Raw genomic sequence first — 13,996 nt, 5'->3', positions numbered from 1 at the left:
TACCCAAATCGCTTTTATTATTATTCATTAGAAACTTCCCACCACTTTTAGGCTTGCTCATGTAAAACTTCTCAGTGCTGTTTTAGCTGAAATCATAGATAAAGGAATACCATTAAATCACTAGTTCTTGTGCTAGAGAGAAACTTACAGGCACCCTCATGCCAGATAACAGAGAAATTCATCTTAACTCAGCTTTCTTTCAGCCTGATACTGAGCATTTGCCACTGTAATTAAGTGACCAAATTCAAGAGTTCTGAGATAAAACTAGACCGCAGGAAACATTATAGTGTTTATAAACCCAGTGACCATAGAAGTAGCCTAAAATACAATATTAATTTCTTTACTGATACACTAACAATATGGATCTTTAAAAACAACTGATCTGATGATTTCTGTATTGTCACTAATTATAAAAACCTTTCATTTTCATGTTGTTCAGTTTACATATAAGATTCATAATACAATTTTAAGACTCACAAATTTGCATATACTGGTATCAGTATCAAATAAATATACATACTTGGGGGAGAGGAGACAGAGAGGAGGGATTACTAAAATGTTTTATAATCATAATTATGTCTGAAATTTTCTTTCCTGATTTATTAAGAACCAAAAAAAAGGCTAGTAATAATATTAATCGGAGCTCTAACTTCTAAATCGTTGTCACTTCTTAAGCAGTTAGTCAGATTTCTGAGACCTGTATTTTGGAGTTCAAGATCACAAGGGCGTGTGTGCCTCCGACTCTGGATGCTGCCTCTGTACACCTAGGTTCATGCAGGTTGACTTGGAGGGACTAGAGGGACTGGATAAGAATCAGACGATAGTTCCTCCGCTCTAGTTGGTACAGCCATGAATTCCTTCCTTCATGGTTGTTTTTACACAATCCTATGTATGACCACAGAGAGAAGAGCTTTTGTAACAAATACTTGCTACAATCTTTGGGGCAAAGAATTTGAGGGATGAAAAGGTGTGGTTTATCTTGTTAGCAGTGGGGAATAGTTGTGTTGAGAGAATTGTACTGTGCTTGATCTTGTCATCATTTGTAAACAACTCCATCAGTAAAGATGTTTCATAAGTGATCCGGCTCTTGGGGAAAAGATGCTTGCACATGGATAGTCACTGATGTCTGTAACAGCAAAAAAACTGGAAATAATCAGATGTCTGACTGCAGAGAACTTGTTAAAGCGGGGCATTCATACAGAGGGATACAGCCAACAAAGGAATGAGAAGCTCTTTATGTCCTGATGTGAATGCTCTCAGATGCATTACAAAAGAAATAAAAGGCTTAGGGCAATATATGTGGGATATGAAATTTATATAGTACTTACACATAGTATATATAAACACATATAGTAGTCTACCATTTGTGTTAAAATGGGGGAAAATATACTTAAGTATTTGTTTGTATATGTATAAAATATCTTGACGAAAATACAAAACCTGTTAGCATTAGGTCACCTCAGAGCCGGGAAACAGATTAACTGAATACAGAGGTAGAAAAACAGAGGGGTGCAGGGGCAGAGGCAACACCCTGTCTACTTAGCTGTTCTGCTAAGCACTGCCAGAATCTAAATTGGGATTTAAAATTTATAAGGAAGGCAAAAAAATCTTAGTATGCTGATGTGTTAGCCAAGGCTAATTTAGGCTTCACAATTTATTCTAGTTATTTGTTGCTAGGTAAGAAAAAAAATGGCTCAGATTCTTAGGAGACCCTTCTTTCCCTTGGCTTCCCCATTGCAGTCTCTACCACTCTGTTTATAATGAATCAGCCAGAGACTCCTGTGTTTCAAATGAGCCAGTTCAAGTAAAGCATTAGAGCAGTGCCCAGCACATAGCAGGTAAAGAAGTAATACTGTTAATTATAACTGCAGGTGCATCAATGAGAGTGAGGTAGAAAGAGCACACTTTCTTTCAGCCTGTGTCCTGAGAATGTCGCTATTTTTCAGTTAGAAGAGCAAGTTCGCACTATTCTGGGTGGATATATAGTGACAAATACATCAAGCAGTTTTACTCTGGGAATTTACCCTCATTCCCTAAGGATCTTCACTGAGATGCAGCTTTAATAAAATTCAACAAAACGTTGTTTATCATACTGAGACATTAGAAACTACCTAAAATATGTAATCAGGGTTTGTCTGAGTAAACTGTGGACTATCATATAGTGATTTAAAAATAAGAAATTAGAAGTTAGAAAATGTATAGAAATTAAGAGAAATTGCTTAAGTTTTTTTTTAAGGACCCTTTTAATAGTATATAAAATATTTAGGGGATTATTACTTATAAAATAGAGTATGACTATTTTGTTATTCAGAAGTATGAGTTCTAATCTCCCCACTTCAAATGATGGATATTTTGGTCTAAGAAAGAATGAGCACCTAGAAGATAGTTGTTACGTGGCTAAATAGTGGGTTGGATAAATTGGTTTGAGAGCTCTTTTTCTAAACTAGTAACTGGTTTTCTGTGATAAACCCAGGCAGATAGTCTAGCTTTCAGTGCTACACTTTTCTGAATAATGATAAGCATGACATACCACCCTTATCCTGGCTTTAATTGTCTTTTCATTATTTGAGTGGGTGGAATGGGTGGGACATAAAATCAATGAGTAAAAACTGTGGCTAAGTTAAAGCCTTGCATTAATCTTTAGCTTCTGCCACTTTAAAGACCCTCAGTAATCGATTAGTAGAAAACAGTTGATGAAAAATAAAATAGCTGAATTTTTCTATTTTCTTCACCTTCCTACCCTAAGAAGTGGTAATTTTAAGAAGATAAATGAGATACAAACAGAAACCAAAACCCATTGTTCACATCTCAGTTATGGAGTGTTGTGTTTCCCACGACACTCATCCGTTACTCAAACTTCCTGATGTGTTGAGATTGGTTAGTCTCTGCTCCAGTTCCTCTTGCAGTTATTTAGTTTTAGAGATCTCATCACTAGTTCATCAGAGTTAAGTTGTAAGAATGACTACCACTGTCACTGTCCTGTGGGCGTAGGGTGAGGTAGAATTCATAGTGGTTCTGCTGCTGTGATAGTGTCTATTTAAGAGTTGCAAAGGCCCTGTGCCAGGATAGCTCTGTGCCCCTTTCCTTATTTGGGGAAGGTAATGAGGCAGTAATTCTACAGAACTGGGATGAGGTAAGATATGGCTGCCCCTTGCAGGACTAAAAATAGTGTCTACCCTGCTTCTTTGGGAATTGAGTTTATACCAGAGAACAGTGACTGAGAATTCTGCATTGTATTGAGTGTGGTTTCCTACATTTGAGTAAATGTTTTATTGGAATGAATCGTTGCTCTTTTTAATGTATTGCTATATTCTATTTTCTTACAGGGTCCAGATCATCAAACAATTTTGTTTAACCATGGTGCAGTTCAGAATATTGCTCACCTACTAACCTCAGTATCTTACAAAGTAAGATGTTAAAAATTATGTCCAAGTTTTTATACTTTATTTGGGTTTCTAGAGTCTTGCTCTAGAAGGAGACCTACATTTTTATTCCTTCTTTGATAGATATTGTGATGAAGACTAGTAATTGATCAGTAAAATGTTATGGGGCATTGTCTTATCTATAGAATTTGCTTTAAAAAAAAAAAAACTACTACCTTTTGTAGTTGCCTTTCCCTTTTTTTCAGGATATGGTTGTGATATGAGTTGCTCTTGATTTTCACCTGTGATCATTAATGATCTCTTCCAGTTAGTTGTCAGTGCCAAAGCTGATGCTTTGAAGTATTATAGGAGCAGTGGCTTGCTAGATCAGGAAAGACTTTGGCTTTCATATCTGAGACCTTTATTTAGCCACAGTGACTCAAACAGCATATCTCACATATGCATGATCATTTAAAATGTATTCTGTTTTGTATTTTGAGTTAACAAGTCAATGGTTTTCAGATTAAATTCTTTACTGTCTTTTATATATAGGTAAGTGGCATCATGATATATTATGAGGCATTTAGCTAAAACATTTCATTGTTATTCATTTAGCAAATTGTAGCAAATATTGGGACATTGTCCTTGTGTTACATTAGAGCTGGGTATACCAGGAGTTTCCTGTGCAGCAGAAAAGCCGTCATTTTGTTTTCTCCCTACCTGTACTTATCCTAGTTGCTCTTTTGGTCCTTAGCTTTATTGCAGCCTGCTAATACATATGTTTCCCTACCTCAGATGCCCAAACTCACTCTTGGTGAAGAGCTCACAAGGATAGGAGTATTGCCCAAGTGAGGGACATGTTTCCTCACACCTCAGCTACCTATCCTGCCAGTTCCAGGTTCCACATAAGAACATCAAATATGGATTCAGGCTTGGAAGTGAGGATTAGATATCTGATGAAAACTGAACAGAAGGACTAAAAAGTAACATCTCTTATAGGAGCTCCTGCAAATTATAAAATATATTGTATGTGTGGTCAAGAGTTTGGGCCCTTGGTCTCTTCCCAGTCCAGTTACCTGGTTTTAAGGAATGGTAGCACAATTTATAGATGTTTTAAAAGTTAAGTTAGTTTAGTCCTTTTCAAACTTGTAACTTTGTCTCCTCTCTTCCCCGTGCTGGTCCCATGTGTAATTACAAGAGTAGAGTACGCCCCCCACCTCCTTCAGGTCTCTGTTTTTTGTAGTTTGGGAAGAAGAAATGTCCCACATGAAAGGCAGTTGGTAATTGTTATTAAGTTCCCTTTGTCTTACCAACTTTACATTTTGTTCTTTTAAATTTGATTAGGGATTTATCTAGATCAATTTTAGTTACTACTTTGCTATTTTTGCTTTTCCATTACTTCAAAATTAATTTTAACCTTTTATAATTGATTTTAACTTACTGCACTCTTTAGATACACAGGTCTTATTTCTGTTCCCTTGAGCTCTTCCTTTAACACTTTAGCAGATTTAAATAGTTATTTCTTCAGAAGAGTTTAGATTCTGAGACATTAAAATCCATATTTGTAAAATTTAAATAAATACTTTGTTTGTTCATTTATTTTTATAGGTTCGAATGCAAGCACTGAAATGCTTCTCAGTTTTAGCTTTTGAAAACCCCCAGGTATCGATGACCCTGGTAAATGGTAGGCTGGAACTTTCATTGGCACCTATATGATTTAATTTATAAACTTTGTAGATTTAAAGAATTTCTTAATTCTTGTTGTTTGTTTTATTTCTAGTTTTGGTCGATGGAGAATTGTTACCACAAATTTTTGTGAAGATGTTACAGAGGGATAAGCCTATTGAGATGCAACTCACATCAGCAAAATGGTAAAAGTCAAGACAATGTGGGAAAAAAGATAACACTTATCATTACCTTAGAGTATTTTTGGACAGATCAATGTCAGTTTCAATCCCAATCTTATTTTGGGATTTTGAAATTTGAAAGTCATGGGGTTGTCTCATTTTTTCTTAAATGGATATGAATTTTTACTCCATTTACTCAAGAGCATGCAGAACAAGAACTCGCATATGACATCTAAGACTATCTACAGAAAATTACTTTATTCCATTCCTTTCCTGTATTTCCTCTGAAATAATACAGAATTAGATGAGAGTTAACCAACACATATTATGCTAAGTATTAAAAGTATTAAGCCGGGAAAATATAAAGATGTAGAAATGTGGATGAGAATTACTTGATGTTGATAACCAAGGCACAGTTTCAGAGAATGTAGTTTCCTCATTTTAGGAAAAACAAAACAAAAAAATCCTCATAGAGGTGTAACAATTTATAAGATAGCTATATAAAGTTCTTATTAGCATAACTCCTGGTTCATATAAGCCTTCCATACATGCTAATTCTGTAATTATCAGTACATTGATAGGTTGAACACCTGTTGTATAGGGTTCTATGTAAATTAATTATTTAGTTTCAGTATTTAAAAACTGTGGCCCTCTAATATTTTGATGAGAATGAGGAATTTTCAGTGAATTACTCGTGAACCACGAATTGTTTTTTGTTTATATTGTTTGTATTTTTTGTTTGTTTGCTTTTTGTCTTTAACTTCAAAACTGAGTATTTGCTTCTTTGTTAGCAAGGTAATCCTGTCATAGAACTGATTTAAAAAAACAGTGGGGTTAAAAAAATAACAAAAAACAAACAAACAAAAAAAACAGTGGGGTAACAAGCCTTAAAATAATGATAACAGCTGTAAAGAATTCAACCCTCTACAGTATAAATAAAGAATTTTACTGATTTGTTTATAGCGTTCCCTAGAAGCTACAACACGGGTTTATTCATCCATCTTACTAAAGGAATCTAATTGAAAAAGGAAATTCATTAATTAAAGTTTCTGAAGTACTTAATGTTCATTACCTGTTTAGGGGTGCAAAGTAATTTTATTCTTATTTAGAGCCAGATATAATTGTGAAGGTAAATTGTTTTTCAATAAAACCAAATTATTGCCTAATTCTTAATGCCACTACTGATAACCTCTGAATAGTTAATTTCTTATGGATACCTATAAGTGTTAGAAGTTAAATGCTTCCTCTGTGATACTTCTGCTGTTGAAATTGGAATAGTTCAACTTAACTTCATTTAAACTTAGATACTTTGTTAACTTAATATTTAATTTTTTCCCTTTCTATTATGAAAAATTTAAAACATAAAAACATAAAAGTATAAAGAACTCTAATGTGCTCAGCACCTATCTTCAAAATTTATCCACCTATTAGGCCATTTATTTTAAAACATTTTCGTAGGTGTTTTGTTTTTGTTTTTGTTTTTTATATCTGTCTTACTTTGTTGGTATCAGTTAGTTTTCTTTGACTATTAACAGGTTCTCAGATAAGGGAATCAAAGCGTCACTCAAAATAAATGCGAGTAGTTGTCTTTTTTTTACCCATAAAATCTTAAAGGCAAGTTATTTTCCTTTTAAAGCTTTAAAACACAAGCAAAAACTTACTTTCTGTCATCTTATTCCAGTTTAACTTACATGTGTAGAGCTGGAGCAATTCGGACAGATGACAACTGTATTGTATTGAAGGTGAGCTAATTAATTCTCTAAAAGGCATATGAAAAGTATCCAATCACATGTGTTGAATATAAATATTGATATTCCTGTTTTTTACTCATTTGTCACTATGGTATGTGCACAGAATAAAATAATAGTAAACACCATGCTTTTCTTTTCAGTGGAATGCCATGTAGTTTTTAAAAATTGGTTTTAGATGTGTTTTGAAAGTCAAAGTGAAATGATTCTTTCCTTCTCATACCTTTTTTATTTTATGGTAATAAGGGGGATGTAGAAACTGTAAAAATATGTAAAATTCAGGTGATAGAAAATATATTTTAATTCTTGATTTTCATTGTTTGCAACAGTTTTGTAGGAAGCAGTTTACTAGCTCTGCAGATAAAGACTTTATATTGCCCTCATGGCAGATAATCAGAAGGCATAATGAGAAAGAATAAATAACACATGAAAACAGTCATCATCATTGATACCCAAATCACCTAGAAGTCTGAAAAACCCAGATAAGAGAGACTAGCCCTAAGAGTCCCAAGACCTGGGATCTGATTTTAGCATTGCCAACACTACCTAGCTTGGTAACCTTGGGCACACCCCTTATTCTCTTGGCGCTTCGGAATTCTAATTATGAAAATGGAGGCAGTAATTCCTGCTCATGTATCCCACAGGGTTATTGTGGGAATAACAATATATTAAGTACATTAAATGTCTTACTAGCTATAAAAGACAAAACAAGTATAAATAAATTCATTGTGTGTCATTTTATGAATGTGAGATCTCTCACTGTCAGCATTCAAAATCAACCCAAGGATAAAAAAAAGGTTAATGTTTGCTTTAGTCTTTGGCAAAACAAGTCAGTTAATTTAATGAGGTCTGAGGACCCCCTAAGTAAACAACTCTGCATAGAGTGCTAAGGGCTTCCATGCAAGGACCTTGGTTTATTTTCTTAACTGCTCTACCCCTCCTTTTCTTCCTCATTGATAAATTAGGTTAATAGTATCTTTCTTCTTTATGTAGTAGTTGTGAACATGAAATTCAATAATCCATGGATTTATGGTACTGATAAATGTTAGTAACTGTTCAAAGGAAAATAAGAATAAGGCTTTCCTCTTGGAAGCCTAGAGTTGTATTGAAAAGCCTGAGTGAGCCTGAAATCAGTAAACAATGAAGTGCTAAACTGTGGTAAAGATGTAATAGGGACTTAGAAAAGAGCAAAGCACAGCTGACTGTGGTAGTTGAGGAAGGCTTCCTACAGTTGTAATATTTCAGTTTTTACTTCCACATTATCCTTTAAAATGGATTCATCAGCCTTAGAAATAGTAAATACATGGGATATTTTTATTGAGAATCTAATGTAGATAAATAACCAATCAAGACAGTGCCAAGATTTTTGAAGGACCTCAAGACAGATTGGACGACTAGATAACTAGTCTTTCCAAGGAGCTCTTTGGAAAGCGTAGGAACTGTAATTAATGCATTTCACTTGCATTATAGGAGAACCGATGGAATCTGAATAATGGTAAGATCACTGAATTTTTAAAGCTGTATCTATTTTTTTTTTCTTTTTGCTACTGTAGATATTAATCCCCAAACAAAAAAATAAAAGTCATCCCAGCCATATTACTCACTAAGGAAAAAATAGCATACTTTTTCTAAGGCAAAATCATTCGTGATTCAACTGCTGGATGTCAATTAGGTAAATAAATACAGACATGGTACAGAAGCATCAGACATGATTTATTAGGGATTCTGACATGTCTTTTGTAAGGTTGTACGATAAAGTTTTAGTCCTATCGATTACAAAAGCCTAATTAGAGTTTGTATTATTGTACTTTGATTATATGATTAGAGTTTAGTGTGCCAGCATAAATGATGTATAATATGCACTGAATCTTGTATATTTTTACATTTAAAAAAACCTCTTTTTCTCTGTCTTTATTGAAAATTTGATTTCAAGCATGACTCCCAATAAAAACCATTGAGTTGATTCAGTCACACCGTATGCTCTCCATCAAGCTTTTGCCTTTCCCAAAAAACAAATAATTAATTTCACTACTTTTCAGACATTGCCTTGTTTGGTTCGAATGTGCAGTAAGGAGAGATTACTAGAGGAGAGAGTTGAAGGAGCTGAGACACTCGCCTATTTGATTGAACCAGATGTTGAGCTACAGAGAATTGCTAGCATTACTGATCACCTCATTGCCATGCTTGCTGATTATTTCAAGTATCCCAGCTCAGTGAGTGCCATCACTGATATTAAAAGGGTATGTTCTCTTTTCCTTTTTAGCAGCTCAAGAGAGGGATTTTTAAAAGTTTTACTTACTGTTCACTACTTTGAACCACTTGATAATACAGTTCAAAGCCCTTTTAAATATAGGAATCTTTTACCTTTGGTAACATAGATGATGTTGTTTTATAAGTTTTTGAGTCCAATTTGTTTCATGTTCACTGTCAGAAATTTTTTATTAAGGAAATAATTAGGAAAGAAGAAAATTGCATCCCTAATTCCCAACTAAAACCCCCAAATAGTGGGGTCTGGTCACTAAGCTGATTACTGACATTCTATCAGTATTATTTCATCCCATTCAAGTCCCCAGAATCATCTCTGTTGCATTGTTCTCGTTCTTTAGGTCAAGGGTGATATCTTGTTATGTGTAACTGAGTGGCCTTATCTTACTCTCCAGCACCGTCTTTTTCCTGTGCTGCCTCTTCTAACTTTTGCCATCTTCTTCTTTTTCCTTTTTGCACTTTTCAACTATCCTTTGGGTTTGCTAGTGACAGCTAAAGCATCATTTAACCTCTAGACTGAGACCATCAGAGTCCAAATTGTGCTAACTTTTTCTCAAAATATAAATTCCTTAGGATAAGTAGATATTTCTTTGATTTTGTTTTTATAAGTCTGTTTGTCATACTTATTTCTCTAAACGTAAGAGATAAATATTATGTTAGAGAAAGTTTATTTAAGAAGGTCATGGTAGAGAAAGCATTGCCTCCTAATTAGTAACCAGTACTGTTTCATGAATATGACTGTATTTTTGATACCAGTGGTCCTAATGGTAAATTTTTAAAACTCTTTTCTTGACCTCTCTCAGGCCCCTGAGTTCCAAAAAAAAATTCATCTGGCAGGCAGCTGTTCATTTGGCATTTGATATTAAAAATAAAATAAACTATTGAGGGTGTATCTTTTCTCTGTCTCAGGAAGAGCTTAAAACTCCTTCACTGATATTTGTATTAATAATATATACTGCCCTCTATGTATTAAAGTTATGTAAAGTCTGTTCTTCCATCTGTACGATTGCTTTTCCAGTGGAGGTGATGGATTATACTGAACCATCTGCCTTGTCTGTTTTCCCTCTGGCTACTTGTTCACACTGACAGTGTCTCACTGGTACAGAGGTACATGGATAAGTCCTAACTATGGCCTCATGAACACCCTTAGTTGACAATCCCAAGGCAAATAGAACACTTTGTTGGACATGATTGTGAGGAAATATAGTTACAAGAACGTCTAGCCTATGCATGTGCAAATCATTTAACTAGCATGTAGATTATCCCTTCTATTAAGGTTTTTCTGTTTTATTTTCATCACAGTAAAACTATAATATTAATAATTTTTAAAAATGATCTCCTAATGCCAAACTCAAATATTAGTTTGTTTTGTCATCTTTTTTTTTTATATCTTTTGTTATTGTTGTTAATCCTCACCTGTGGATATTTCCTCCATTGATTTTTTGTTGTTAGAGAGAGTGGAAAGGAGGGAGGAAGGGGGGGAGGAAGAGAGGGAGAGACATCAATGTGAGAGAGACACATCGATTGGATTGGTTGCCTCCCACACGTACCCCGAACGGGACAGGGATCCAACCCATAACCCAGGTACTTGCCCTTGACTGGGAATCAAACCCACAACCCTTTGCTGCGGGGGCAACACTCTAACCTCTGAATCACACCAGCCAGGGCATGTCATCTTTATTGTTGATGATGGATTATTCAGTAGTTTCTGACCATAAATATAAATAATTGACCCATAGAGAGAAATTCTTACATGTTAATGTATAATTTTCATGGTATATTAGTCCACATCAGTATTCTAATATGTGTTATGACTAGAAAGTAGTTAAAACTTTAAGAATAAATATTTTAGGACTTACACATCAAAATGAGTGTTCCTCATTATATATGGGGAGGTTTCCCCCAATAATCCATCAGTGGAACTACTTTTAAGAATTGCCTTCAGAACCACCCCAAATGAGTTTCAGGGTGTTTTGTTTTATTTTTATTTGTTTCTCTAAATGTTACCCAGCTGGATTTCCCCATCTTTTCACACATCACAATCACTGGCAATTAGCTTCAAACTCTCTTAGTTTATAGATATATTACAGTCAGAATTTTATAGCTAATATGCCACTTAGCTCTTTAGGAAATTTTAAAAGAGGGTCTCAGAATGCTTTGAACAACACCTATATCATTGCATAATGGTGAACCTTTCCAAGGCACATCATTTGGAGAAAGTGGCAGTAGCTTGGATGAAGAAGTTATATCTCTTAGTTATAAAATTATTTACATTATTGATATGCCTTGTATATTTACTGGTTCATAGTCAGTCACTGAAACTGTCCTGAGAAGATGCTTCTATTTTCTTATGATAGATTGGTTATGGAAAATTTATATGGAAAATTGATAGCTTAGAAGCCAGTTATGCATATGGAAAGATAGAACTATTTCATACCTGTAAGTAGTTTTAATAAATTTATTTTAAAAAATCCTCTGAACATAAGACTTAGATAACTCGTAGATAGATAGTAATGATTACCATGGTATAATGTCCATTAAGGATTCTCACAAAAGTTTTTCCTGTTTCTAAAAGTTTCTTAAATACTAAAGTAAGGCTAGCACTACTCTTAACCTTTTGGAAACCTGCTAACGACATTGTGACAGCAGCACTCAAGTTATCAGCTGTATTCTGGGGCTAGCAAGGCCTGAGTGTGCCTTGTTTTTGAGGAGGACATTTCAAAGAGCAGGTACAAGCAAGCATTAGTGCCACTGAAGCTGACATCTAGGATCACTGAATTTTTAGGGGTCAAAGTTTCACAAAGGGTTCACATATACTAGTGTCAAATATTGTGGCATTCACTTTTAGACAGAAGCAGATAGTGTGTATCCAGATCTAACTGTCGCAAACATAGCTTAGGTCTCAGTCATATAAGCAGAACCCCAAAATAATCAGGAATTCAGTGAGAGCACTAATATGTTAATAGTTGTTAAACATTGTTTTTCAACTCTACTCAATTGGTTTTATTGAAATTTTAATTCATAGACTGATTTGGAACATTTCTTTTTCTCCTCTCCCATAGCTTGATCATGACTTAAAACATGCTCACGAACTCCGCCAGGCTGCATTCAAGCTCTATGCCTCTCTCGGAGCAAATGATGAAGACATCCGGAAGAAGGTGAGTCTGGGAGAGGGGCGTCCCCCAGTCCTGACAGCCAGCAGGCAGGGAGTGACGTCAACCTGAAAGTCGTGGTGAAGAGCACTAACAGTGACTGTTTGAATATAATAAAGCAGAGTGACTAAAGGCATAATTGAAGAATGAATGGGACCCGGATTTGGGGAGTTGTTTGTTTGTTTTTAGAACATAGAGTGGCATGGCCGTGCTGGAATGACAAATAACCCGTGTGCTTTTTTGTGTCATTAATATGGATTATTGTGTTGCACATTTTTGCATGTGTTCTGATAAAAATCAATTCTAGCACTGTGAAGCTTCAGACACCTTGAAAGACCTAACACTAGAATTGTAAATGTTATTTATGAAAATACTTTCCAATGCCATTGAGAAATTTAAATCTATTGTATATTGTTCTTTGATATGTGGCTTAGTTATGTTTTGATTTTTTTGCTACTGTGCAAGTTTGATGTGAATAAAATCTTTGTGGAATGATGATTTTATGTTTAGTGAGTGGTGATGTGAATTTCTAGGTCCCAAAAAATGTATCACTGGTATAGCACCTTATGTTATTATAGCCTAGTCCAACACTGAACTTATGTTCTTTAAGATAATAGCTTTAAGCAGAAAATATAGTGGCAAGCTCTGACCTGGCTCCCTCCTTAAACCAAAAGACTGGAGCTACCACTCAAAAAAAAAAAAAATTCTAATAAATTTTACACAAGCCTTTTAGGAATGTCAGTGAAATAATCCCACATGTTCTGTCTTGATGAGCCATAACAGAAAGAGCAAATTGGGCGTTATTTACTGAACATGGCAATGTACTAAATCTTTCCATCTATATTGGTGTTTGTTGAGAGACATCACAAAGTTTTGGGAATTTACCATGATTAGAGAAGTACTCGGGCTTGTATAGAGAAGTATGGAATAACTGTAGGTTTAATGAAATAAATTGAAAATGAACCATTCTTGAATAAAACTGAAATAAGCAGTAAGATAATGTGAATAGCTTTGATTTAAAATCAGTACAAAAAAAAAACAACTGAGCTGAATGTTTTCCATGTACCTCAATTTAGTTCAGTTAAAAAGATGTTTTTGACTTGAAGTGTTTTTAGTAAATATCTATTAAAATCCTTCTGGACACCTCTAAACTTTCATCTGTAAACTGTTACTTAAAAACAAACATACTAGTGATATGGTATTCCCTATGTCTGACAAACATGATTTTTGGATGTTGATGCTGATATGTTTTGTTCAGTTTAGGTACATGGTATATTGCAAAGGAAGAGGCTTTTATGGCAACTCATATAGATAAAACACTTAAAAAATTGACATGGACTGTATAACATATACATAATGATTTGTTTCAGGGTGGTTATTAGGGCTCATTAGAAAGAGGAAAAGTGTTTTACCCATTCTTTTAGTTCAAGAAGGTCATGCCATGGACAGAAAGGGAGATAGATGGGCCATAAAGGGGGGGAAATAGGATGTCCATTTGTACTTTTTTGTACTTTTTTGTTAATAAACTATTGTTTTGGAATTAATGACTTAATTTGTGATATCATGTTCTAGAAATACTGACAACATAACAGTCTGATGATCAGTAGTCTATTAAAAGTTGT

At 34.5% G+C, this 13,996-nt stretch overlaps 1 protein-coding gene across 2 annotated transcripts in view; it reads left to right on the top strand.

Moving 5' to 3' along the window:
* The window catches only part of ARMC8 (armadillo repeat containing 8), an 85,611-nt gene that overhangs the window by 38,658 nt on the left and 32,957 nt on the right, over window positions 1–13,996 (top strand). For both annotated transcript variants that reach the window (XM_081160470.1, XM_081160469.1), the window contains 6 exons: window positions 3,327–3,407; window positions 4,971–5,046; window positions 5,143–5,233; window positions 6,891–6,951; window positions 8,997–9,197; window positions 12,285–12,380. In XM_081160470.1, the coding sequence (XP_081016596.1) occupies window positions 3,327–3,407; window positions 4,971–5,046; window positions 5,143–5,233; window positions 6,891–6,951; window positions 8,997–9,197; window positions 12,285–12,380 (606 nt within the window). The remainder of the gene's footprint in view (window positions 1–3,326; window positions 3,408–4,970; window positions 5,047–5,142; window positions 5,234–6,890; window positions 6,952–8,996; window positions 9,198–12,284; window positions 12,381–13,996) is intronic.

Source organism: Miniopterus schreibersii, assembly GCF_964146895.1.
Source record: "Miniopterus schreibersii genome assembly, chromosome: 15".
Lineage (NCBI taxonomy): Eukaryota > Metazoa > Chordata > Mammalia > Chiroptera > Miniopteridae > Miniopterus > Miniopterus schreibersii.
The sequence above is the reverse complement of the archived record's forward strand: the minus strand, read 5'-3'. Positions and strand labels throughout refer to the sequence as shown.